General features: G+C 33.7%; 4 protein-coding genes and 1 long non-coding RNA gene across 7 annotated transcripts; 3 read left to right on the top strand and 2 right to left on the bottom strand.

Moving 5' to 3' along the window:
- The first annotated feature begins 863 nt into the window (after positions 1 to 863).
- On the top strand, positions 864 to 2,316 carry LOC108476842 (ethylene-responsive transcription factor ERF061-like). Its single transcript, XM_053022729.1, has 2 exons — positions 864 to 1,007; positions 1,211 to 2,316. Exon 2 carries the CDS (start codon positions 1,235 to 1,237, stop codon positions 2,144 to 2,146), a length of 912 nt encoding a protein of 303 aa, XP_052878689.1. The 5' UTR covers positions 864 to 1,007; positions 1,211 to 1,234; the 3' UTR covers positions 2,147 to 2,316.
- Positions 2,317 to 2,765: 449 nt separating this feature from the next.
- Positions 2,766 to 7,211, bottom strand: LOC108453131 (uncharacterized). 2 transcript variants are annotated; one of them, XM_017751067.2, is made up of 15 exons: positions 6,855 to 7,211; positions 6,693 to 6,743; positions 6,401 to 6,576; positions 6,173 to 6,250; positions 5,950 to 6,061; positions 5,728 to 5,812; positions 5,583 to 5,634; positions 5,437 to 5,498; positions 5,239 to 5,354; positions 5,036 to 5,157; positions 4,299 to 4,367; positions 4,033 to 4,090; positions 3,605 to 3,678; positions 3,346 to 3,394; positions 2,766 to 3,058 (listed from the first exon to the last, which is right to left on the bottom strand). In XM_017751067.2, exons 1-15 carry the CDS (start codon positions 6,964 to 6,966, stop codon positions 2,916 to 2,918), a joined length of 1,359 nt encoding a protein of 452 aa, XP_017606556.1. In that variant the 5' UTR covers positions 6,967 to 7,211; the 3' UTR covers positions 2,766 to 2,915. The 2 variants fall into 2 exon arrangements, with proteins under 2 accessions (XP_017606556.1, XP_017606557.1); XM_017751068.2 differs by lacking the exon at positions 3,605 to 3,678 and having other exon boundaries at positions 2,924 to 3,058; positions 6,855 to 7,077.
- LOC108453133 (abscisic acid receptor PYL8-like) lies at positions 7,181 to 10,003 on the top strand. Its single transcript, XM_017751070.2, has 3 exons — positions 7,181 to 7,697; positions 8,409 to 8,624; positions 9,442 to 10,003. Exons 1-3 carry the CDS (start codon positions 7,551 to 7,553, stop codon positions 9,658 to 9,660), a joined length of 582 nt encoding a protein of 193 aa, XP_017606559.1. The 5' UTR covers positions 7,181 to 7,550; the 3' UTR covers positions 9,661 to 10,003.
- A 5,945-nt stretch (positions 10,004 to 15,948) lies between these two features.
- LOC108478836 (subtilisin-like protease SBT2.5) lies at positions 15,949 to 16,796 on the top strand. 2 transcript variants are annotated; one of them, XM_017781295.2, is made up of 3 exons: positions 15,949 to 16,149; positions 16,273 to 16,420; positions 16,521 to 16,796. In XM_017781295.2, exons 1-3 carry the CDS (start codon positions 16,073 to 16,075, stop codon positions 16,527 to 16,529), a joined length of 234 nt encoding a protein of 77 aa, XP_017636784.1. In that variant the 5' UTR covers positions 15,949 to 16,072; the 3' UTR covers positions 16,530 to 16,796. The 2 variants fall into 2 exon arrangements, with proteins under 2 accessions (XP_017636784.1, XP_017636783.1); XM_017781294.2 differs by having other exon boundaries at positions 15,981 to 16,149; positions 16,542 to 16,796.
- A 311-nt stretch (positions 16,797 to 17,107) lies between these two features.
- Positions 17,108 to 18,038, bottom strand: LOC128285593 (uncharacterized). The gene is made up of 2 exons (XR_008276080.1): positions 17,716 to 18,038; positions 17,108 to 17,489 (listed from the first exon to the last, which is right to left on the bottom strand). It is a non-coding gene; the product is annotated as an uncharacterized LOC128285593 (long non-coding RNA).
- Positions 18,039 to 26,125: the final 8,087 nt, after the last annotated feature.

Here is a 26,125-nt window from a genome sequence, read left to right as displayed (position 1 = left end):
TATTGTATAGATTTAGCTTGGCTCAATTAGACCCTCGTAAATAAGTTTTATACATTATTGTTTGGACTAGATTGAACTAATCGTTTGGCTCAATTTATTTAATGGATTGAATTTTAATTATGAAGAAATTGGTTTTATATGCATCTCTTTTTAATTGATGTGATGTTTTGTTGAAGTCTGAATATTTAGGTTTCAGTTTAAAATATAAAGTTTTGAGAAAGAAAGTCATAATAAGATGGCCAAGAAAGTCTATGGTTGTTAAAGAAGATAAGCTGACTATGCTTTTTTTTGTAATAAAACCAAAAAGTGGCTTTCTAGATGTAATGGAACAAAGTTGCTGGGACCTACGCCTAGATAACTGCATCTCTCATTCAATTCGAGGCTTGTCTTGTATGTGTGAACTCACTCTTTCACTACTCTTCTTCCTCAACTTCAACTTCAACGATCAACCTTTTGTTTGACAAACCAAGTCCTTCCTTGGTCTTAATTTGTCCACAAAATTCAATTTACATAAATAATTGCCATTCACGCTCCCAAAATTAAATTAATAAATGTCTTAGATTAAATTTATAATTGAGAATTAATTTTTCATCTATAAAATTCATACTCAAGCATTACTTAAAAGGTATCTAACTCTTTATTATTACTCTCAACAAACTTTAATAATATATTTAACTTAAAAATATCATATTTCGAGTTATATATGTATTTCAAAAACAAATATTAAATATATTCAATAGGAAAAAAATGTTATCTTACTATAAATATTTTTATTTAATTTTAAAACTTAATAGAAATATATCATTTAGTTAATTTATAATATATATTTTTAACAATAGGCAAATTTTGAGAAATATTAAGGGATTACATATTACCTTTTATATAATCCCATTAACTTGGACTGCGTCTGGGATTCATACTTGGAAGCTAGAAAAATCTGGCTAACCTTTTTGCTTTACTGTGCAGCTATAAGTTCACCAAAGCTGAACCTGGAACCACACTCAGAGGTTTCAGCAAGCATTAAACATAAATTCCTGGCATCTTTTTTTTCTTTTCTAAAATATTTTCTCCGTTTCTTTATAATTATTTTAGTACTTTGGGCTGGCTTCTCCTTTTAATTCCATTTTCTTCTGGTAGGAAAAGGGACAGTTTTTTTGGGCAAACCCTGTTTCCTTTATCGAATTTTATTTTTCCCTCTGTTTTGAATCAGAATACAACGGATCAAGGAGAAGCAATGCAAGAAATCAATCATCCATATGGATTCAACGATGGTGCGAATATTGGGAATTCGGTATCACAGCTGATATTGTCAGGAGGCTCAAATACCTTAGATTCAATCTTCTCTCGTTGCGAGCCATCAATAGCTGCTGTCGGCACCAACTCTGTTTATGAGCCATTAGGCTCTTCAGTTTATCTTCGGCAGAGAGATCTCCTTCTAAAATTCTGTCAAGGAAACGCTTCATTTTCACGCAACTCCGTAGCGGATCAGCTTCGAAAGAGCCAAAACACCGCATCGACGAGCAACTGCGTCAGTCCTCAAAAGACGAAGCTGTACAGGGGCGTGAGGCAGAGACAGTGGGGTAAATGGGTGGCCGAAATTCGGCTCCCACAAAACAGAGTGCGGGTCTGGTTAGGCACTTACGAAACGCCCGAGACGGCAGCTTATGCATACGATCGTGCGGCGTATAAGCTCAGAGGGGAATATGCGAGGTTGAATTTCCCGAATCTGAAGGACCCAGCAAAGTTGGGTTTGGGGGATTGTGCTAGGTTGAACGCTTTGAAAAATGCGGTGGATGCTAAGATTCAAGCCATTTGTCAAAAGGTGAAAAGAGAGAGAGCTAAAAAGAATGCCAAGAAAGGCAACTCTGATCGTCCTGCTGCTTCTCCTGAAGCAAAGAATGATGTGAAGGTAATAGAACCATGTTCATCATCCTCATCGTTGGCTTTTAGTGACAATTTAAGCAACGGATTGTTGTCACCACCTACAGTATCTGAGGATGGGTTTCGGAGATGTATGAATTCACCGTCGTCTGTCTCAAATGATTCTACAATGATGATGGCAGGGGGACCAAACTTTGAAGACTGTTCACTTGCAAGAATGCCATCTTTTGATGCTGAATTACTATGGGAGATTCTTGCTAATTAGCATCTCATCAATGTGTTTAGGATTTAGTAGTATTTTTGTCAAGGAACGGTTACTTTGGCCTTTGTTTTAGTATGAAAGGCATTAGATTTAGGAGATGAATTGTAAACGACTCTTTCTAAAATTTTGCAAGTAGCAGAAAATAAATATCCTTATTTACTGCTCTTCTAGTACTAAGAGACTTATATTGATGCAATTATTTTGTACAAATTGTTTTCAGATCAGTCTCATATCCTGTAAGTAGAATCAGCCACGCATGCTCTTTCTTGGCCAATGGTGGGTAAGCCACGAGAAAGAAATTGTGGTCCTCAGTCACCTCTACATCATTTATAAAAAAGATAGATGACTAATGATTTAGACCAGATAGTTGTACTGAGTACGACTGCACAATGGCATGACTTAATAAGGGATAAGAAAGATGATTAGAATATTGTCAGGTCTCAGGTTTTCTCTTCACCAATAAATTCGTTTTTTAGCTTAACCCTTAAACAAAGCCTTTGTAGGTTAGGTTTTCAATTAGTAAAGACAGACTAGTAGGTATACATCAAAACCACTTCATAGAGGGAATCTGATGAATGAGTTGAAGAGATGGAAAGGTCGGTTTCGTTCGCTTTAGAAGCACTTTCAATGAAACATGGCTCCTGGCATTAATTAAATATATTATCGCATCATGTTTTGAATAGCATAAAAGCATACATGGAACATAATACAAATTCATATAATTATACATCAAAAGATGACCGGATTCTTAGATGATACTGGTTAGAAAACATTACCAACTGAGGTCATTCTTGGACTGCTGTAGCTTTGCATTGTAAGAATTTTCTATCCCCTCCTTGCAAGATTTTAGCAGAGGCTGTACAAATGATGTTCTGAAAAACGCGACGGACTCTCCAAGAGAGGTTCTATCCCATTCTGCCATCAAACAAAGCCAATGATATCAGTACATAAAATACCAATCGCATCAGTTTGTGACCCTATTTAGCTCTTAAATCTTTTGATGGCTGACAAAATCAACCATGATTATGTGTCATGTCAAAGAGATCAGAGGCACAACCAAAGATAGAACATGTTTACAGAAGTGCAACTTCTTCAGATTCAGTAACTTTTCCTGGTCTTCATCTTCTATTTCCAGGCAAATAACTAAACTTATAGGAATCTAAGCATCACAAGAATAAATAATATTGCAAGAATAAACATACCATTCTCAGCATCTTGTCTTAGTCCTCCCCTGTTCAGTTCTTCCAGAAGCTGCCAGGTAAATACATCACAAGAATTATGGGCCCATATCTATACAAAGGAGTAAGAGCTATACAGCTAGAATTCATGATTTACAATTTACAGTGTCAGAATGTAGCATAATTCTTAGTTGAAGTTCTAACAAACAATTAAATATGGATTTGGAAACCTTCACCAGAAGAATCCTGCAGATAAGAATTTGAAAGTTGCTAGCACAGATACCTGGGATAGGGTCGGCACTGTGGTTGGATCAAACTCATCACAATTGTTTGGGTCAATTGGAACACAAACACGACCTAGAGGGGAAAAAAGTTGAAAAACACTTGAGACTACTAAAATGAAGTTCCTTCCTACATTTCCTGAAAATCGGAACAGGAAGATATTCCCTATGATGTGATATTGATAAAAAGTCAACTAGCAATTAAGAAAAAAGTCCAATCAAAGTACGCATTCAAGGCTTCATAGCATAAATACAGCTACTGAAATACTTCTGGTTTTGAAAGCTATCATTGTAGTGCTTTAGCCTTTAGGTTTAAATGTCTTGGTTCTTAAACTAGAACCCACGTCACACTTTTAGGCACCCACCTACGATTTCAGGCCAATCTTCAAATTCATAGCAACTGGTATAGAATACACTTTTCAACACTAACCTGTTTTTGGATGTACACAGAATGGTGCCTTCAGTAAATGGTTCATGTGCCTCGACACCTGATACACAAATAAGTAGTTGCCTATGATAGGTCACTTATAGATAATTTTATATATAAAAACTTCTTGGTTTCAAAAATGTAATTTATATATACTAATGTATGAAATGGAGGTGGATGTATTTCTGAGATGAATACCTATTTTTGTTGAAAGAAAACAAACCCAAAAAAATTAAAACAAAACCAAACAGAGTAATACTGTTGCAGACCTCCATATCAAGCCTAGGGTACGTATATGAAAAGACAATCTCTTCAACACATCTCCGTAGTCCTTGCATCTGGAAAAGATGAATCATACAAAAGAATTAAAAAGATGGAAATACAGTAATTCTCCCTCTAAGTAAAACAGAAGACATATGTGTGAATTTTATTTTTTTTGAGAAATGTGTTTCTAACGAGTTAGAACTTTTCCAAGAAAACAATCAAATTGTAATTGATTGCCAGAGCAAAGATTTATTACTTGATCCAACTCATTTATTGTTGATTTTCTCAGAAATGCACTTTGATTGTGGATGACAAAATGATAGTGTTGAGGGCTGGATAATCTTGTTTCTAACAGGCAGTGGACTCACCCCCTTTATTGTAAACACTTTAACATGTCAAGAACTCACTTGACGGCCTATAAAACTTTCTATTACCAATCTTAAGTCTCAAAATCCTATGACCTCTTTTATGGCCATAATCAATTGATGATGGCAATTATATCTTTTACACATAGGAAACTGATCCCAATATGGTATATTTTAGCATCACTATTAGAGTAATTAATCTAAAAACAAAATTCAAATCTTACAACTGACAAAAGTGCATTAAGTGTTGAATTCACCAATTAGGCACTTAACACTGATTTTGGCCGTCAAAGAGATTATAGGATTTCGAGACTTAATAACTCACTGTTAGTGCCCATTAGGTACTTAACACTGATTTTGAGCTTACCAATTCATACCTTTTGTTTACCCGATTGCAGGATAGATTTTAGTTGCTCCCACCTAACAATATTAATGTCATCTTTTGACATGGAAGCTCGCTTATTCTCCTGCCACCTCCTCCTAAGCTCAGAAGCAACAGCTGCAAAGATAGAATGTACAAACATCAGCAACTGCTAAGGTAAATGACAGAGCTAGCCATCGAAGAGACTACATATTTTACATGCATCAGGAATCATTTCTAGGATCTTCTCATATCTCTCCTCAGATGCAAGTAAATTTTGGTTTGGAAGCAGTTTGGCCTCAAAAAAACCCTTCAGGACTTCGGTATAGGATCTCCTGCAGAGCCAGAATATGCCTTAGTGAAGAAGAATGTAGGCCCAGAATAAGAAAATTAAAAACAAAATACAATACCACTTACGCCAAGAAAGGATGAAGAACAAGACCAGGTAAAGATATCTTTTTCTGACTATTTTCATTGCCCTGAACAAGGTACAAAGTTATTGGTTTCTTGGTATTGAAAAACAAAGCAAAATCCAGTTGTCTTTCACAGCACTAGCTAACCACCTTGTATACATGGAAATAATCAGCAATAGCCGCCCTTTGTTCATTAGTCAGCCTGTGGAATTTATGAGAGCAAAATTAATTTCTTTATGTAATAATACAGGTAAAGGCAGAAAAAATGTGAAGATTTCAACTGTTACTGCATTACCTTCTGGCTTTTCCATCACAAACCCAGCAATGCACACCACGACGACCACTATATACCCATAGAATATGATTAAAGCCAAAGTCATCTATACATTATTAGAACTCGAAGTTAATTGATGGCGTAAGAACTCAGGTCTGATTAGAATATTTTCTGATCTAGGTCAGTTTAGTAAAGCCACCTAAGGCCTAAAACCTTTCAAACTCCAGCATATATCAGTTTTACCTCTGAGAGAAGTATCAATCACTTTAATCGCAATTGTCATTAGAGGCCAGCATTCCAAACAAACATCTGCTCCCGTGCAGCAGTATCTAACATCATCATAATCACTTATATCCTGCGAAAATAATTAAGATGACTCCAATGAGTCAAATAACATGGCCGATACATGCATTCAGTTTGAAAAGTAGGGTGAAATGCTTGGTTTTCCGGAAACGAAGTAGCTTACAATATCAAAAACCAATTCTCTCTCAACTGGAGTGAAAACATTGTCGCCACTTTGCGCATAAGCATGCCTCTTGGCAGGCTGCATTACAGACAATACATCATTAACAACTAATAAAACAGCTAACAAGAATAACTAATAAAACAACTAATATGAGCAGCTTTAATTCATAGCTCACTGAATGACAATTCGAAGGCTCCTTAAAAAGAATAAAATTGAAAAATATCTTACATCAACGCTATAGACAGGCCCGATATCTATCTTGAATGGACATTTTTCTTTGATGGAATTTTCCAGTTCCGTAACACTGTTGAAAGACTGGAATCGGATATAAATGTCATTTTCTAGCGTGAAAGAAAACTCCCTTCTTCCAAAGTAGGATTTGTCACAACCGGGATGCTTGCCATCTGCAGATAGCAATATCACGATATAAATCAATACATGGAGAAAAACACGAAAGCGCAGAAACAAGCGCATGTTTGCAGGGCCATATATACGAAAAGGAAGAAGAGATTTGAGTTACCATTTCCGTAAGACATCCACTTGAACATGTCAGCATGAGGAAATAGCTTTCCTGCCATAAAATTAGTTTCACATTTGAATCACAGCTGCTAGAATAAAAGAAATTTTCCATCATTCAAGCGATAGGACGAAAAATCTATATGAGGAAAATGAGAATTCTGACCATAGTAGATTCTGAGATAGTTAGCGTTAAATCCATCAGGCACAGCATTTGCTTGCCCAGGTACATCAATCACCATGTCATCTCTTCCGTTGTCAGCTTCCTCTTTCGTCATCTTCGCTTCAAAATGAACCCTAATTTCTCGTTCAATATCCCAATTTCATAGCAGAGAAAGTTCGCAGGGAAGAGAATAAGATGGCGGGAAAGAAAAAGGATTAGGGCAAATAAATAGATCCTTTGGCGGGAAACTGGGCCTGAAAATTTGGCCCAATAGCAACAAGCCAGAAGGCTTAAGTACGCCGTCGTTTTCAATTTCACTGCATCAGTCCAAAAAATCCTTGGACCTATCAAAAAAACAGCCTGGGCAAAATCAAAATTCCTGCTACTAGTCAGTAATCACCATGGAAAGTACGAATAAACAAATAATAGCCAAAAAATTTTGTTTATTTCAAAAAATATATTAAAAAGAAAAAAAAACCACGGCGTTTCATTTTTTTTTTCTCCCATTATTTTTAATTAATTATTCCAGGCGATGAGATGAGAAAGAGGCAATCAGGACCTGGCGATGGCGTTTCGTGTCGGACCTTTCTAGGACTCTCCGATAACCGTACCCGGACCCGCTAACACCCGGCGTCAGCTTTTGGACCGGCTTTTTCCTCTTCTCTTCCTCGGGCCACGGTTTTTGCTAAGGTTACTTCGATGGTGACCGATGATCATGTCACCATGAACGGGAACGGGTTTAGTAAGATGGAAGAAGAGTTCATCAAGAGGTACCACAAACTCGAGGTTAAAGAAAATCAGTGCAGCTCTTCGCTCGTTAAACACATCAAAGCTCCTGTTCACCTGGTATGCTTTTTTTAATTTTTTTTTTGTAAATTTCAATTATATTTTCTTTTTCTAATAGAATCGATTGGGTTCCTATTTGGTGCTAGATCCGTACATAGATCTGGGGACAATTTTCGTTTAATTCAGTGAATTTTCGTTTTAGACGCTAATTTAAGAAGCTTAGCTTAATTTTCAGGCGACGTTTTATTTTGGGGATTTTTCTCTTTAACTTTTTTTCATTGCATGTGGTTTGGATATATGAGGAAATCGATACTGAAATTGGGATTTTAGAATTTTGAATGTCACTTAAAAATTAAGCTAGATTATGTGATATTAAACATTATCAATTGAAGCTAAACACATCCTTCAGCTATATGAAACATTAATAAATTTTTATTAGTAGAAATTACTCTGTAAATTGCTGTTTTCTTTCATTATTACTTGGTATGTGCTTGCTTTGAACGTAAATGGAACATAAGATTTTCTTTAGACTTGCATTTTCCTTAAGTGTGGAAAGGGTATCTAGTGCTTAGGGGTTCTTATATCTCATTATCATCTTCAAATACCGATAAATTTGGATTGAATGAGTTTAATTTGATATCCCATACCCAATCTAAACCTTGGGTAGGTACAAATGATTAGTTTCAGGTATTTTTTTAGTTTGCTTGATTGAAGGCAAACTTGGTTATGTTTTGTGCCTTAATGAATGATTATTTGTTTTCGATCTATCAGGTTTGGTCATTAGTAAGGAGGTTTGACCAACCCCAGAAGTACAAACCATTTGTTAGCAGGTGTGTTGTGCAGGGGGACCTTCAGGTTGGAAGTGTTAGAGAAGTAAATGTTAAGTCAGGTTTGCCGGCGACAACTAGCACTGAAAGGTTAGAGTATCTAGATGATGATGAGCACATCTTGAGCATGACAATTGTCGGAGGAGATCACAGGTTGAAGGTATGAATTTTCTACTTGGTTGAATTAGTTACGCACTACACAATAGTTGTAAATGCATGCCCTTCGAATTCCAATAAATTTTTAGTTTTTCAACATATAATCTTGACCGAGATAAGTATTCATCTAAACCTAAGTAACCTAACCTTTATTTCTTTCTTATTATATGATGTGATGATTTTCTGTTGAATTATGTAATAATGCTTAAATTAAATGTAACAAGGTTTTGGATATGGTCACTTGCAACTTGCAAGGTGGACCATTGAATGCGCTAACTTTTTGTAACCAGTCATCGGATAAAGACTCCGTCACTTCAGCATGAATTGTCAAATCATTGTTTGAATGGTCAAATTCGTCAAGCATTTTAGAAGAATTTTGTCATGTTTGAGAGGGAACGTAGCCTTGCAGAATAGGAAATGAGAGTTCTGAAACTAGAAGGAAATATATATCCCTACAAAATGACTTGTCAAATGTCTTTCTGCTGAATTTAAGCAGGGGAACATGTGCTTTTGTAGCCTTCCTTCTGTCCCAACTATTTCTGTTTTCTTGAGCTACTAGCACATATGACCTGGATCCCTTCTTTGCATATGTACATAGAACATTTTTGGTTTGTACACATACGTGGGCAAGCAACACTGTTTATCATGTCGCTGAGGACGGTGTTAGTTTTCAGTTCCGAGATGTATTATTCTGCCTCCTTTTCCTTTCATATTTGATTTATGAGCATTCTATTGTCCCAATTCTTTATTGATCTTCCTCATCACTTATAATCTAATTTCATGAAACTGCAAAATTTCCTGTATGCTATGTAAATTGGCAGAACTACTCATCCATTGTTACAGTCCATCCTGAGGTCATTGATGGCAGACCAGGAACGTTGGTGATCGAGTCTTTTGTGGTGGATGTACCGGATGGGAACACCAAGGACGAAACATGCTACTTCGTTGAGGCACTGATCAAGTGCAACCTCAAGTCATTGGCTGATGTTTCAGAGCGTTTGGCTGTTCAGGATCGCACTGAGCCAATCAAAATAATGTGAATAATCTGGGTCCCTCTTAGCAGCATCAAGGTTGTTGTGTGTGATGAGTGAAGAAATGTTATTATTAGAAGCTGAGTAGACAGTTCGGGCTACCTTGGGTTAGAGTCAACTCCTATTTTCTTAATACTTCATGCATCTTCTTCTTACTAGAACATTATAATTAGGTGTGTTGTGTTGATAGTAGCTGACAATTAAGCTACACCTTCGGCCTACAGATTTCTTAAATGAAGAAACATTTCAGAAATTTTCTTTGTGGCTTATTCTATGGTGAATAATGCGGTATTGTATTGGTATCTAGTTGTAAATATCTTTGCACAATGGAAATTTTATAGCTTTTCATGTATGAGCCATTCAGTTATGGGGGATATACTGTATGTTGGTACATGATCTTAATTTACTCATCTAGAAATTTATTTATATCTTAATTTGAAATTAGGGTATCTAATCTAATTTGACTGAGTTGGTAATCTTAGATTGAAATGACAATATTAAAACAAAGGGTATTCAAGTTTTTTAATTTTTAATAAATAATTAAACACTAAAAATGTAACTACTCCTTTAAATTTTAATTTTATGGATTTTTTTTATACTTAAAATCACTCCCTCGGGCTAAACTTCCAAATTCGGATGTTGTGGGTTAAAATGCAGATGAAAAACAAAATTATAAGGTAATAAATAGGGTTTTGGTAAGGAATAATGTTTAAATATTATGAGCTTATATTTTCCTATTTTTTACATAAAAGATATAAAACAGCTATAAACTAATATAATTTAGACATTACTAAACAATTTTGTATTCATGAAACAAAAAAAAAAATGTTATCATAAATGGAGTCCTATAATGCAGTATGTTTTAAAAGGAAATACCATATTGTTCATCACCAAAGGATGCACTATTATTCACAGCCAATAATCAAGTAGTGTAAAGACAGCCAGGCCAAATAAACCAGAAAGTGAAAATTACCCAAGGGAATTACAGAGTTGATGCATCACTTTGATTAAATAACGTGCATGATATTGATACCTTCAAAAATTAATCAAAAACTTGCGAAACCTCTTAATGAACCCCCCATCATTCTCCTCACTCTCGCGCCTTTCATCTTCCTCTCCTCGGCGATGATGGCGACGGTGATGTTGGTAGTGGTGGTGCGGGTGGTGATCGTTGTTGTCATGATCTTGTTCATGCTCGTGGTTATAAGGACGAACCTTCCTAAAGTCTACGTGCTCCTTCGACTCGGCGCCATTATCGGGAAACCTGGTCCATCTCCCCCGCATCTGGTGACCAAGTCTGATTGACTCCGGGTCGGAACGAGATCTCTCGTCCGACAGTGCCATACCGTTACCGTAAGAAACATAGCGCTTGCGCTGGAACCTCGAGTTCAAAGGCCTGAACCTTCTATGGTAACGGCAGTCATGTCCATTACGGAACGGAATCAACGGATGCCTGGGGAAGTGACCTTTTACAGGACGGAAACTGATTATCGTCAACGGAACGGAAACCAAGTCGGGGTCGGCTTCGGAGGCATCATCAACGTCGTGCTTAGAATCAACTGTTTTGGCGGGTTCAGAGTCGGGTTTCTCATTAGGGAGAAGGATAACGTTTGTCGTTGTAGAGTCGGATTCGGGTAATCCGGCCACGATTTCTTCAGAGGTGACGGCCTGGTCCGGTACAATAAAGCGAGCGTGAGAGATGGTGAATAAGACGAAAATAACAATGAACGAAATGGCGAGTCGTGCCATATCTTTATTTAGAGAGACAAAACAAAAAACTAAAAGAAACAAAAAGGACACAGGTTTTTTTATTAGTTACTTAAGGATAAGGAATTTGGATTATTATATAAGAGGTTGGGGGATGAGGCACTGGACAAAGTGCTGGTATGGACAGTGATGAGAGGCAATGGCGGAAGCGGGCAACAGGGTTGACCAACACGTGGTTTTTAGGATTGAAGAAAATGGAGTGTTGAAAAGCTTTGGATTTATATATCCACATTCAAAGTTTGAAACCGTCTCACACTCTCACTCCACAAGTTAATGGACCTGAAATTATTCAACTTTTTTTATAAATGAATTTAAACTTAAAAAATCGAATTACAACTTAAGTAATTACCATGATCCAAGAAGGGAAGGGTTCGGTAGGTTTCAACGTTGCTGCCATGGGATTATTCCATCTTTCCCCCAAGCTCTTCTTGCTAATCTTTGCTGGTCCATATAGAAAGCTCCTAACGAGCTGGTTTTTTGTGGAAGCAACGACAATCCAATTGAGGTTTGGCAGGGAGCCTTTAGTTTCCAATAGAACACAATTAAGTGGTGCGAATTTGCCTGGAGTTTCTTGGCAGCGACCAAAAGAGGGTTGTCTTTAAGATAAATTGTGACGCTTCTATGGTTAAGGAAAACCCAATAGCAGGTATTGCTAGTGGTTTGCCGAGATTCTAATGGTCAAATCATCAACGGAAGTAATCGTCAGCTTTGTGTCGGACCTATTGAAGTGGCTGAAGCAATGGCATTTAAAGATACTTGCTCTATCATTTCTCATAAGAATTGGCCTCAAGTTTTTCTTGAATCTGATTGCAAAGTTGTTGTGGATCAAATCTTTGCTTCGAGTGAGGGGATTTCCTGGATTCTTTCTGCTATTATTGATTCCACCAAGAGTTTCCAAGCAGCTAATCCTCAAGTTCAATGCTCTTTCATCGGCGAGAAGCAAACCGGCTGGCAGACAAGGTGGCTGTTTGTACTAGGAGAGGGACGTGCCGTCTAATTGGGTTAATCTGACTCCTGCTGTACGGAGTTTGTTGCTGTAATTTCCTTCCCGATCTTTTTTGTTTCGGGTTTCCAATCAACAAAATAATAATAATAATAAATTGGAAATAATTTCTTCATATAGAAATAAAATAATCATAACTTGGGAAATGAATTAATAAGGGTAAAAGGTTATATAAATTTATAATATTTTAAATGATAAATTATACCAAATATATTATGAATTGAAATACAAAAATGTTACCAGATAAATTATTTTATAAATCAATAACCCTTAATTTTATAAATAGAATTTCACTATTCTCTTGTATGCGCTAGTAAAATTTAGGTCATCGAATTATCTTTTAACATTTTTCATCAGAAAATCACTTTATTAAACATCATAAATTTCAAAACTATAAATTAACACATTAACTTTAATTTTGTACACTTTTATACATAATTTTTGGTGTTTACATATTGTACACAAAAATAACTATGTTTACATAAATATAATTGTACTAAATCAAAATTCATATATTAAGTAGTACATTTAATCAAAGTTTATATGTAATTTTAAAGAACTAATTTTTGAAAAAATGAACTTAAACTCTTTAAAGATTTGAAAATTTATCAAATGTTTCAGTTCTTCCATCCTTGCGGAAGATGACACTCATGGTCTTAAATAGTAATATAATGAACAATTGGAAGTGTCAAAATTCAGAGTGAATGATGTGTTGAGACTTCAGCTATTTAATGTTGATGTTCAGATAACCTATTTAAACAATTGTTAAACACCCGTTCAGATAGATTTTCAAGACAGCTAAGTCTAGTAACAAGTTGGGATTTTTTACATTTATCTTCATGGAATATTACACTATCAACAAATGCATTTTAAGCCATGTTTTATTATGTCTTAAATGGTGCTAATCAATATTTGGAAGAGTAGAAAGAGGAGAGATCGACAGCCTCATCTCAAGGGTTGTCCTTATGTTTATCCATTAAGATATTTATTTGATAATTAAGATGTTAATTTATCTTGCTTATAAGGATAATTATTGAAGATATTTTGATAGATATATTCATTTTTTATTAAGAGTTTTATCTCAATCAAAATTTTGCTAAAGGATGCTTGTTTGACTATAAATAGACTGCTAGTCTACTTCTTCGTTGAGCCATTTGGGGGTGTGTTAGATGTTTTTTGTTTAGAGATTTTTACGGGAAGATATTGTATGTAATGTAAGGCATTTGGGAAGAGTGATGTGTAACAATTTAGACTAGCTATCGGGACTATAATTATTTCTTTGTGTAATGATAGATTAAACTTTAGCTAATAGATAGTTGGATTAATTGTGGAATGAAATTATTCTCTCAATGAGGCTCTAGAGAATAGGATCGTGGAATCTGAACTACATTAACAAATATCTTGTGATGATTCTCTCTTTACTTATCTCTTTGACTCATGTTTTAGATTTTTAGTTATTTCCCTCCATCTTTTATTTGTTTATTGGTTGCTTTTTGTTAAAACACCTGTTTGAACAGAGAGCAAACTAAGATTCTTACATGATGGTTAGGAGATCTGTAATCAAATAAAGAAAGAGGAGACCAAAGGCGAATCTAGGAGAGCTAACAGGGGTCTCAGTCCCCTTAAAATGTAAAATTACTAGTTATACCTTTATTTTTTTTTTAAATTTTAAATTTGTAAAGATAAAATTACATTTTGACTCCTTAAAATTATAAAAATTCAATTTAATTATTTAAAAATTATAAAAATTAGAATATAAAAAATTAAAATTTCATTAGATATTTAAAAAATTATTCTGAATTCGCCCCTGGAGGAGGAGATGACACCTTTGGTTGTGCAGCAATAACTATTGATAACAACAAAAATCCTCATCTATAGGAAAATCTATGCAAAGTCGCAACTTTGAGCTAGAATCCATATTTTAAATCCGATGCTGTTTTAAATATGCGGATATAGTACAAACAAATGAAAGCTTTTGAATAAAGACAAAATATGAAGTAAACTTGTTACAGGCAGATCAAAAGTGAACTGGAGACTCAAGCTCGCATGATATAAGAGACTTATTACAAAACTTTGAAATGATTGGACCAAAATACTCCTGCAATTATGAAAGCTATGGGTTTTAATTTGCCTTAATTGACAAAAGAAAATGCAAATCCTCGAAATTACAACAGATATGTGGACTGCTTCTGGTCGGATTAGTTTATGTCTTGATTATGTGACAATTAACTGCTAATAGTAATTAACACGTTTTGTCTTAGTATATGGGATCGCCAGTGTCTTATTTTGGGCTTCCAGACGTTACATGTGGGTTCGTGGCCTAATTATGTCCCCATTTGTTAAATAAATTATGTATTCAGCTTAATTGGAATCGAATAGAAGACCAACGAAGTTTGTACATTATTTTGAACTGTATAAAATATTGAAAGTATTATAAATTCAAATAATTGAAAAAAAAAACCAAACATAAGCTAGCAGAAGAAATCTTCACTGTATGGAACTTGTACTGGGAAACGAAGTTAAAAAAGTTCCCACGTGTGGGTAAGTATAGAGTCCAGTAGAATGTCACGTTTTGGAACAAGAGAGGACCACCGTTTACTAATAGCTGTCCATAACTGAACCCCGTCATTTCCAATTACATTCGCACACCTCCAGTACTTTGGAATCTCACAAATAGGGTCCCCCTTTAACCATCTCTAGTAAACTGGCACGTTGATGCTAATGGCCCCCACCTATCACGTCACTTTCCCACGTGCACAGTCTTTGTCTCACCTTAGGCTTGTTGTATCAATTATATAAACTTTTTATTTTTAAAATTTCAATCTTTTAACAATTAAATATATTAGTTCAAATTTTGATATTAATAATGTTTTTAATATCTATTTTTTATTTTATTATTTTTACTTTTTATATTTTACGAATTTAAAAATTTTAGTCTTATTTAAATGATAACTGTTAAATCTATTAAGAAAAATGCGTTGATAGCCCAAATCACGCAAACTGAAGATGACTAAATCGGTTGATTCTGTTTAGTTGGTTTTCTCAGTTTTAACCGAGAATTGCACTCTCTAAGTATTATGTGAAAATAACAAATTGATATAGTATTACTCGTCCAATGGTATGTTTGTCGCATAAGAACTCGAAAAAAAAAAGAAAAGAATTTAACGTGATGAATTTAACGGCCATCATTTGATCAAGAGTGGAATTTCAAAATTCGAAAAGTGCAAGGGTTAAAAATAATCAAATTAAAATACATGGACTAAATCTATAAATTAGGCATAGTATATTGACTAATAGCAAAATGTTGTCTTTTTCTCTCTAATGAATACATAACTTATATAAAATTAAAAAAATTAACCGCTTTTTCAGTATTATGATTTATAATCATCAAATTAAAAAAATTATGGATTTAGGATGACACATAAATTTGTAAAACTCAGAATTAAAGGGAATACAACTCATTCATGTATATACTAATCTTAATTAGAGCATAACAATGGAAATACAAGGTTGAGAGGCATGCAAGTTTTTATATGCATTAATCAGTATTGACATGTATAAATATCTACCCCGCTTGAGCTGAAAATGCAAACTGACCAACCCAAACTTGAAGACCAAAAAGAAAAAAAGGATTACTTTTAAGAGTGGGCAATGGGGAGCACAAAAACTCAGTCATACTTTGTTTTCATGAATTATGATCCTGAATACCACCGTCTTCATGCTGATCGGTCAGTTCTTTAATCCCAATATCTTAACTCCTTATGTTGGTTCTCATGTTAGTGTTATCACATATATGGCTTGTTCTCATTCATTTACCCTTTCTTTATTTTCTTTTGGGAGGTGTGTCGTAGAACTAAGAAAGGGGCGTATGAGCTTGATTTGTATCTGAGTAGGAAGCACGATGAGCTGTTGGCAAGCACCCTTCAACCTGGTACCTACAGGAAGACCTTATCTTTGGTCATTGTTGATGGTTTTGCAGTCGAAATCACAGAGGCTCAGGTGTTCTTATAATGCCCATTCCTGCAGTTTTGTTTAGCGTGGTTGATTCTCTTTCAAGTTAACTCTCTTTTCCATTATTTTTTTCTTCTTCCCTTTAAAGGCTGTTTAATGAAATGGTCAGGCCAATGTGCTGAGATCTGCTAATGGGGTAAGAGTTGTGGAGAAGAATCAAGAGCTTGCTTAGTGCTGCTAAAGCTTGAAAGTTTGCAGAACGGAAGAGAAAATAGGTTTCAAGAACTTCTTGTAGATGTGGGTTTTCAGTCTGTTTCTCTCTCTTAATAATCATTCAGGACTTGAAATATTGCATATTGCAGCTCTAAATCGAAGCAATTTAGTCGTTTAATGCATCTGATTAAGTTTATAAGAAGTCGATAAATTGATCTTCTTGCATATGATTTATGAAGTTTTGATAGCTTTTCAAAGCTCAGACTCTTGAATGTACCGTCCAAGAAAAATGAAGAATTTTGGAAGTACTTAAAAAAGTCACCAATCAAAAACTAAAAAGAAGAAGGGATAGATAACTGTGTTGAAAGTAATGTTTGGGAACTATGAGCTAGACCTTTGGGGGTGGGGGGGACCAATTTCATTATGATATTCAACAAGCAGAATGCCAAAGTCCATAAAAACTCATGTCCCCACACAGGATGGGACATGTGATTCCAAATAATTCACTTATGTTATCTCCCATTCACAAGCCAAGTTTATCTAGTTAAGGTTATGAAGGAAGCATTGCATACATACTTGAAATGGTTGCCAGACTTTGTGGGGTCATAGTCACATGCAACATGTTTTTGATATGATACATTGCCCAAAATAATAACTCAAGCAAAGCTCATTAATAGTAGCGTAGGATTTTGGAAAGATGGGGAACATTTTGAGCCACTATACATGAGTTCTGAAACTCACATGCCACTGGCCTCTAGCTATACGGACAATCATCAATCACTATTGAGCACTGGGCATCCAGCTTGCACCAATATTGTTCATCTAACTCTACATATGATCCATGGAACTTACCCTTTGTCCTTATTTTTAATATGCTTCGAAAATGAAATTTGCTTCTTTTTTCCTAAAACGTAAAATTAGGACACGTTTTAGATGTCAATGACTCCATGCATCTGTTTTAATGTCACATAAGTAAGGTATTTTAAGTGAATTTGTTGTAGAAACCATTGTAAGCATTCCAAAAACTCTATACAAGCCATGTGTATACGATATTGCAAAAGGCTCAGCTTCAAGCCTGCAATATGGAACTTGTATTGCTACTTCATGAAAGAAAGAAAAAGATTACTTACCTCATATGGACATGACTGACTTGCCAAAATACGTAGCCAGAAAGAATGGTGAACATTATCCACTCTACCCTCCAGCGCTTCAGTTTAAGCCCTTAAACACAGGCAAATTCAGAAGCCCTTGAGGGAGAGTGAGCAATGATTTCCATCCCAAAATGCATGCACAAGACTGTTACTTACTAGTAGCATCTAAAGCGCGCGCGCACACACGCACATATATATATATATATATATATGCTGGAAGCTCTTGTGGGGAGAATGAGCTACCAATACATAGTAAGATTCAACAACTATTTGTTGTTTCTTTTGGTGATTGGGTAGAAGAAGACCCTATTTATAGGAGCAAAATGGTGGAGATAAGAAAAACAATTGGTGCATTTTTAATCTGATATGGGACCCTCCATGTCTTGGAGCTTGACATTTTGTGACCAAACCAGATCCTCTCTTGCTTCCAAGGAACCTCACAAAAATGACTTCAAAAGTCAATGATCAGAAAAGCTCATGCTTAGTTGCTTACCATGAGCTTGCACTTCAAATTAAAGCAAAACCCCAGGATAATTTGGAAGTTGTTAGACATGTACTGTATAAACTGCTAATTAACCAATCAAATTTCAATGATTTTAGAGCTCAGTTAAGGTTGAAACCATTCAAGAATTACCCATAAAACATGAGAAATTGGCCCTTAAGAGCCATGACAAGGCAATCCATCTTTTTTCTCTCAAGAAAAAAAAGAATAATTATTAAAGGAGGCTATTAAGCATCTCATCCTTATCCATGCATGAACTTATTGTATATGTTGAAGGTCAACTCTTAAAATAATTCCTTGTTGACATTCCTTCTTCATATTCCAACTCACATCGTCTTGCCCTTCTAATCTCTAAAACTAGGTGCATACAAATCAAACAATATGCCACACCCGAAACTTGTTGCTCAAACCTTTTTTTGCCCTTTCCATTCCTATATATTTGATTATTGACATGTTTTTCATCAGAATTTTTACATGATTCCTTCACCATTCTCCGTTCACTCGTGTCTTCTTATATTGAAAAACAGCATTCTTCAGAAACTAACTACAAAAGGTATAGGGCTGAACTGGCTCGGTTAAGTTCAGATTTTTGGATTTTTTTTAAAAAAAATTTCCGGGATAATTTGGTTGTGTTCAGTTTTTATTTATTATATTAATTTTGGGTTTTATTTTTATTTTTAGGCATTAATTAATAAAATTAAAAGTTTTTTTTCATAAAATTTTCAAATAAATAAAAATAATTAATCTATATAGCATCTGCATCCCGCCATTGTTCCTCAGTCAAGATTTTAAGAATTTTGTAAAAGTATAAAACACAAAGGATGTTATACCAAATTAAGAAGATTAGCTTTGAGAGTTTTGAAATATTAATCATTTAGCTTATAACTTTCTTTAAAGAAAAAAAAAGTGTATAAAAGAATAAGAGAAAATTGTGAAAAAAAAATGAATGTTAAAAATAAATTTAAAAAAAGGATTTATGGCTTTAATTGATAGAGAGAGATTAAATTTCTTTTATAAATTTTAATTTTTTTCTTTTGGAATGTATTCACCTTTCACAAGCCACAATTACTGAAGTACCTCCATCACAACATGTAGTGTATTTATAGTTATTAATTTTAATGTCATTTTAGTTGAAAAAAAAGTAAAAGTATTATAAAGTTTTTATTATTAGAAAGTAATTGATTATATTGTATCTATTCTATTAAAAATGAGCCTAGTAGTCCATGTACATTAAATTAAGGAGTAAGTTAGTCTTTCATTAAAAATTTATTCATTTTTACTGTTAAAATTGATCTCTATATGCTAAAAATGGAAGAAATTGTTAATGAAAAGGATCAATTTGCTCTTTCATATAATGAGATAGAAATTGATTTGTTAATTTTTGAATAAACGAGATAAAATAAAATCTAACTTCTAAAATAAAATCTAACTTCTAGTATAAAAACACCCATAATTCCTAAAAATAAATTCACTTAAATTGTTACTTAAATAATTGAGAATGGGATAGAAATGTGATTTAATAATTCGCAAAACCAAATTCACAATTTTAGCAACTACCCGCCTCTCAAACAAAATTAAAAAGATAAAGTTAATGACATGAAAAAAAAAACTCACCCTCGCAGATTCAACAACTAAACAAATTTTTAAATATTTTTCTCTCATTGCAGTCAACTAATTTTTAATTTTTTTATTACTTTAATTCATATCTATTAGAGTTAATATACTAATTGATATATTTTTAATGATTTTTACTTTTTATTTTATTTTATGTCTTTCACGTTATATAATAAAAGGTTGTTACGTATCACCACTAAATTTGTTATTAGTGCCACGTTAGCACAAATTAATAGTGTTAGTATGCAGGTACCAATCTAGGTGACAGAATACAAGTTTAGCTTCGATTACTTTTTTTATTTTTATTGAAAATTTTAAAATTTTAAATTATTTACTAACGTGATATATAAGACAAAATAGTCTTATGATAATTGATAAGTGCTAAAAGTAACATGTCTTAATCACATTCCTAATGTGTTTTTAGGTGATTATTCATTGCTAATGGTGAATTTTATGCTCCTAATCCTTTAAATTCATGTTTTTATACTTAGAAGAGCATTTGGGAGCAAAAAAGGAGCAAAAATTGGGAAATCGAAGCTAATTACAGGAGCCACACGGGCTAACCATTTCCACACGGTTGCGTGAGCCACACGGCCATGTGGCAAACCGTGTCAATTTCACGATTTGCACTCTAAACCTGCAGAAAAACGTGATTTTTAGGTTTTTCGGGCATTCTAAGACATATATATGACAAAAATAAGAAGATAGGATAGAATACTCAAGAAAACAACTCGAAAAATATCATTGAAGCCGATTCTGAAATAGATTCCCATCAAGATTGAAGATTCGCATTTGATTTCTTAGGAGGTTATTATGAGTTTCTTTATTTATTTCGATTATACTTTGTCTTGAATGTTTTTATTTTCAAGCATGAACTAATTTTCTAAATACCTAGGAGAGATGAACCCTATGATGGATTCTATCGTTTGATTTTTATTTTACACAATAAATACTTAGATCTTATTCTCAATTATGTGTGCTTAATTCTAGGTTTGACATTTCTAAATTATTGATCTATGTTTGATGTGCTTAAATCAGAGGAGGAATAGACCCTGTTTAAGAGTAGATCTTGCTTAATTGAGTGGAGATGCATACAATCCTAAAAATAGGATGACTTAAATCTACCAAATTAGAGTCAAATTTAATAGGGGAGTCTTGCTATGGTACTTTTGCGATATTTTTTCATATTTAAAATTTTAGATTATTCAATAACTTTATTATATTTACTTTTGCGCAAGGGGTTTCATATGAAATAGTTAATATACTAATCTTAGACTTAAAAACATCAAACAACTCAAAAAAAAAAAAAACTATAAACAATATCACACCAATTTAAGCAATTTTACTAAAATTGTGTACGATACAAATCGTATAAATATATGTGAAATTTCAATATCTTTTAAATTTAAGTTCAACAATGGGGTTATCCATCATGAAGACTTTGCTAATTTGCTTTGCACTAATCAACATGATTGTGGTCCAAGTCGATGCTACTGCACGTAGTGGTGTGACGTACATCCATCCAGGGGTCCTTGATCCTTGCAAAAGACCTGGTGGACCACACCTGGGGTGTCATCCAAATCCAAAAAGTGCTCCCACACAAGCTAATACCTACAACCGTGGTTGCTCGAGACACCATAGATGTCGCCAATGAGGAATGATGATTCGGAGAATAAATTGTGTAAAAATGCAACTGAAAGCACCGTTTGACAAAGTACTTGTAATTTTTTTCCATGTATGATTTCTTCGATAGTTATGTTTCACGAAAACAAAATTAAATATTTAATAAAATATAAAACTATGGAAATGAAATTACCGTGTAAGAGTTCTATCATTTAATAAAATGAATATGGAGTGTTTTTATAAAAAAAAATGAATTTGTCTTAACTCATGTATCCAAGAAGAGTTAATATGTAGTTCCCCCTAAACTTGTCCAGAAGTATTTAGTTGGTACATGATTTTTTTTTTTTTTGTTTGCACCTGAACTTGTATTTTGTCACCTTAGTTGGAACCTTCGCACTAACACCGACACTTTGTGTCGACATGGCTTTGATAGACGATTTGGGGGTGACATGTGGCAACCATTCAATATTCCAAGAGACGAACATAAATTAAAAATATATAAATTGATAAAAGAGAATAAATACCTTTTTCATTTCAAGAATGACTTTGGACAATTTTAATCTAGGCATACATTTGTCTAGATTCATTCTTTATGTAGTTTTATTAAGTCGTTAATTTTCACAAAATAAAAGAGTAGGGTAAAATAGAATAAATATGTAAAGATTGCTCTTATTCTTAGTATAATAACCAAAATAAAAGAGCGGGGTTATATTTGTTGTTATCCTTTATACATAAAATGTCAAATTAAGCATTTTTCGGTAAATTTTTAACGAAATGACTAATTTAAATGTTCATCTTGTAACACTCCCTACTCGTATCCATTGCCGGAATAGGTACGAGGAATTACCGGAGTTTACTGAATATTTTAAAATGATTCTGAGTTATTTATTATTCATATTTTGAAAATAATCATAACGTCTCTCTATTGGGCCCTCGAAGCCCCAAACACACATTAAAAACCAACCGGAATTAAATCGGGATCATAAAAAAAATTTCGCAAAATCTTAAATTTTATTTTTATCTAAGTACTTACCATTTCAATGCTTCTTATAATTAAACATGTTACCATTGTTAGTGTACTTGCACATATTTCATATAAATTCAACATTGATATACTTATTTTCTCGACATGTCACCTTGAGTTTAATAATTGTCTTTACTTACATAATTTCCTTGTATTAACATACCAAAGATAATCATATGTACATGTCATGAAACATATCATTCTCTTACCGTTTCTTCATAAGTATATATCAATCATTTCATTATATCAATATTTCATGCTCCATCATTTCCATATATTTTATGCATATTTATTCCGTAAAGTTTATATCAAACTTAACATAAATTATATTCCATGTACTTATTCTTATTTCGTTTATCTATCTTCATAATTATTTCATACAACTATTTTGTACATACATTTCCATATGACCAGTTCTTGTAAACATTTCACACAATCATTTCATATAACCATTCGTCATCTGATACATATTACCTGAATATCAATTGTTTAATAGATGTCATCGCGTCTCCCATCCACGGTCTTATTTATCTTTGACATGATGCCATAGTGTCTTTCAACTATGGTCTTACTCATTTTCTGTCATGTTGCCATAGTATCTTTTAACCATGGTCTTATTCATTTCATGTCACGCTGCCATGGTATCTTTCAACCATGGTCTTATTCATTTCCCGTCATGTTGCCATGGTATCTTTCAACCATGGTCTTATTCATTTCATATCACGTTGCCATGGTATCTTTCAACCATAGTCTTACACATTTCATATCAGGTTGCCATGGTATCTTTCAACCATGGTCTTACACATTTCATATCAGGTCGCCATGATATCTTTCAACCATGGTCTTACACATATCATATCAGAGAGTACACTCCCGCGAACCTCATCCTTACCGTGGGATTACCAGTCCAGACTAAATCCCTTGTAATATAAACTCATAGAGTATTGTCGGGATTACCAGTCCAGGCTAAATCCCCTGCAACGACAATTACTCTAATGAGCTTGGATATAAATTACCACTCCAGGCTAAATTCAGACCCTGATTCGGATTACCCGTCCGGGCTAAATCCATTTACACGTATTCTTCGGGAGAGCTATATCAGGATAGGATCACCCGTCCGGGCTAGATCCTTTTTACTGTCAATTCCTTTTCAGAGATCCATCGAATTTTCCTTTCATTCAACCGGGATTTCTTCCCCTGTTTATCAAATATGTTAATGTTTCATCAATTTTCATACAATGAACATTCAAATCATATTCATATCAAAAACATAATTTCAAGCATTTAAGAATATAATTCAAGTTATATGAACTTACCTAGTGAAATTGCAGAAATATCAAGATTCAGGGATATTTTGGTAATTTACTATTTTTCCAATTTTCACCCGATCTTAAATTGATAATTTCATTTAATTTATTAATTTAGATAATAAAATAATTCAGTCCCTTCAATTTGGTCATTTTGAAATTTTTACAAAATTACCCCCTGAAGTTTTACTTTTATTCAATTTAGTCCTTAAGCCTAAAACATGCAAATTAGCCATGCTAGCTGAATATTCATTTATATTTTCCTCCTCCTTCTCTCCATTCCATATCCTTAATGTATATAACACATTTGTAAGTAACATTATCTATAATCTTTATTATTTACTTTTATGAATATTCAAGCTGTCCATCTGTGTCATAGTCACTAAATTATTTATATCTGGAGCTCTAGAACTTCAAATTAAGATCCGCTAATTTTCCCTAAAACTAGACTCATATATCTTCTTACATAAAATTTTCAGAATTTTTGGTTTAGTCAATAAGTACAGTTTATTCTTTAAAGTTACCCCTGTTCTGCTGTTTGACAGTTGTGACCCTTCTTCACTAAAAATTAATTATCTCCTCGTACAGAATTCGAATGATGTTCCCGTTTATTTCTCTTGAAAATATACTCATTCAAGATTCTAAAAATATAAATTTAAGCCCATAATTATTTTTCTCCAATTTTTGATGATTTTTCAAAGTCAGAACAGGAGAACCCGAAATCATTCTGACCTTGTCTCACAAAATTTATTATATCTCATGATTTACAATTCCATTTGTAACGCCCCGAACCCGAGACCATCGCCAGAGTCGAGCACGAGGTGTTAACGGACTTAATTCATTAATTAAACAGCTCAAACAATTTATTTTAGAACTTCCAAACAAACTGACTAATTGCATCACAGTCGCTTAAAAATTCATATCTCGAGTTACGAAAATCGAAATCCAATTTCGTAAATTTTCCTTGAAACTAGACTCATATATCTATCAACTAAATTTTTTCTAGAATTTTTGGTAGGGCCAACTAGTACAGTTTATTAGTTAAAGTCTCCCTTGATTCGGGGTTTGACTACTCTAACCCCTATGTATTACGAATTAAATATATCCCTGTACAAAGTTTCAATTATTATGTTGTTTTTTTCTCATAAAACTAGACTCAATAAGGAATCTGCACATGTAAAAATGTAACGCCCCTTACCCGAGACCGTTTCCGAAGTCGAGCACAAGGCACTACTAAACTTATTTGAGCACTTAACCAAATTTAGATAATTTATATAATACTTTTCAGACAAGCTGTCTAACTGTGTCATAGTTGCTAAATAATTCATATCTCGAGTTATAAAACTCAAAATCCAAATCCGTAAATTTTCTCTGAATTTATACTCATATATCTACTTACCAATTTTTTTCTAGAATTTTTGGTCAAGCCAATTAGTACAGTTTATTATTTAAAATCTCCCCTGTTTTAGGGTTTGACTACTATGACCTTTGTGTATTACGAATCAGATATCTCTCTGTACAGGGCTTCAATGACTATGCCTTTTGTCTCTAATAAAACTAGACTCAATAAGGAATCTGTACATATAAAGTATGACTTCTAATTATCTTTGTAAAATTTATGGTGAATTTCCAAAGTCAGAACAGGGATCCAGAAATCGCTCTGGCCCTGTTTCACAAAAATTTAAACATCTCATAAAATATAGCTCATATACCTGTTTTGCTTCTTCCATATGAAAATAGACTCATCAAGATTCGATTCCATAATTTATTCATTATTTAATTCCATTTATACTATTTTTAGTGATTTTTCAAAGTCAAACTACTGCTACTTACGAAAACTGTTTTAGTACAAATATTGTTAACTAGTTTATAACATCTTTACTTCAATTCATTCAAACTCTATACATGCCATATAAATCTTTAAACATAAAACAAAAACTACCGAATTGATCTGAATAGTGTGCCCTGTTGTGTTGATCCGATCTACCCACTTCACTTCAAGTCAATCTACATAAAAATATTAAACACACACAAGTAAGCTTATTGAAGCTTAGTAAGCTCATAGGCATATAAACACAAATCATATCAAATATCGTACACAATCATATATCTATTAGTTTAACTATTTCATCCTCCAAATCACAATTTCATTAATAACTCATTGGAATAATTTCCATATGGCAACTCACAATTTAACTCCCTTAGGCCCATTTCTCATTTACTTCATTGTCAAATTAGGGAACAATAAGGAATTGAGTGCTTCATTATCACATTGCCATAGTAAACCATGGACTTTCACATTGATACGCATCACACACA

The sequence above is a fragment of the Gossypium arboreum genome, chromosome 12 (genome assembly GCF_025698485.1).
Source record: "Gossypium arboreum isolate Shixiya-1 chromosome 12, ASM2569848v2, whole genome shotgun sequence".
NCBI classification, from domain to species: Eukaryota; Viridiplantae; Streptophyta; class Magnoliopsida; order Malvales; family Malvaceae; genus Gossypium; species Gossypium arboreum.
Note: the sequence above shows the minus strand (reverse complement) of the source record. Positions and strands in the feature narration are given on the sequence as shown.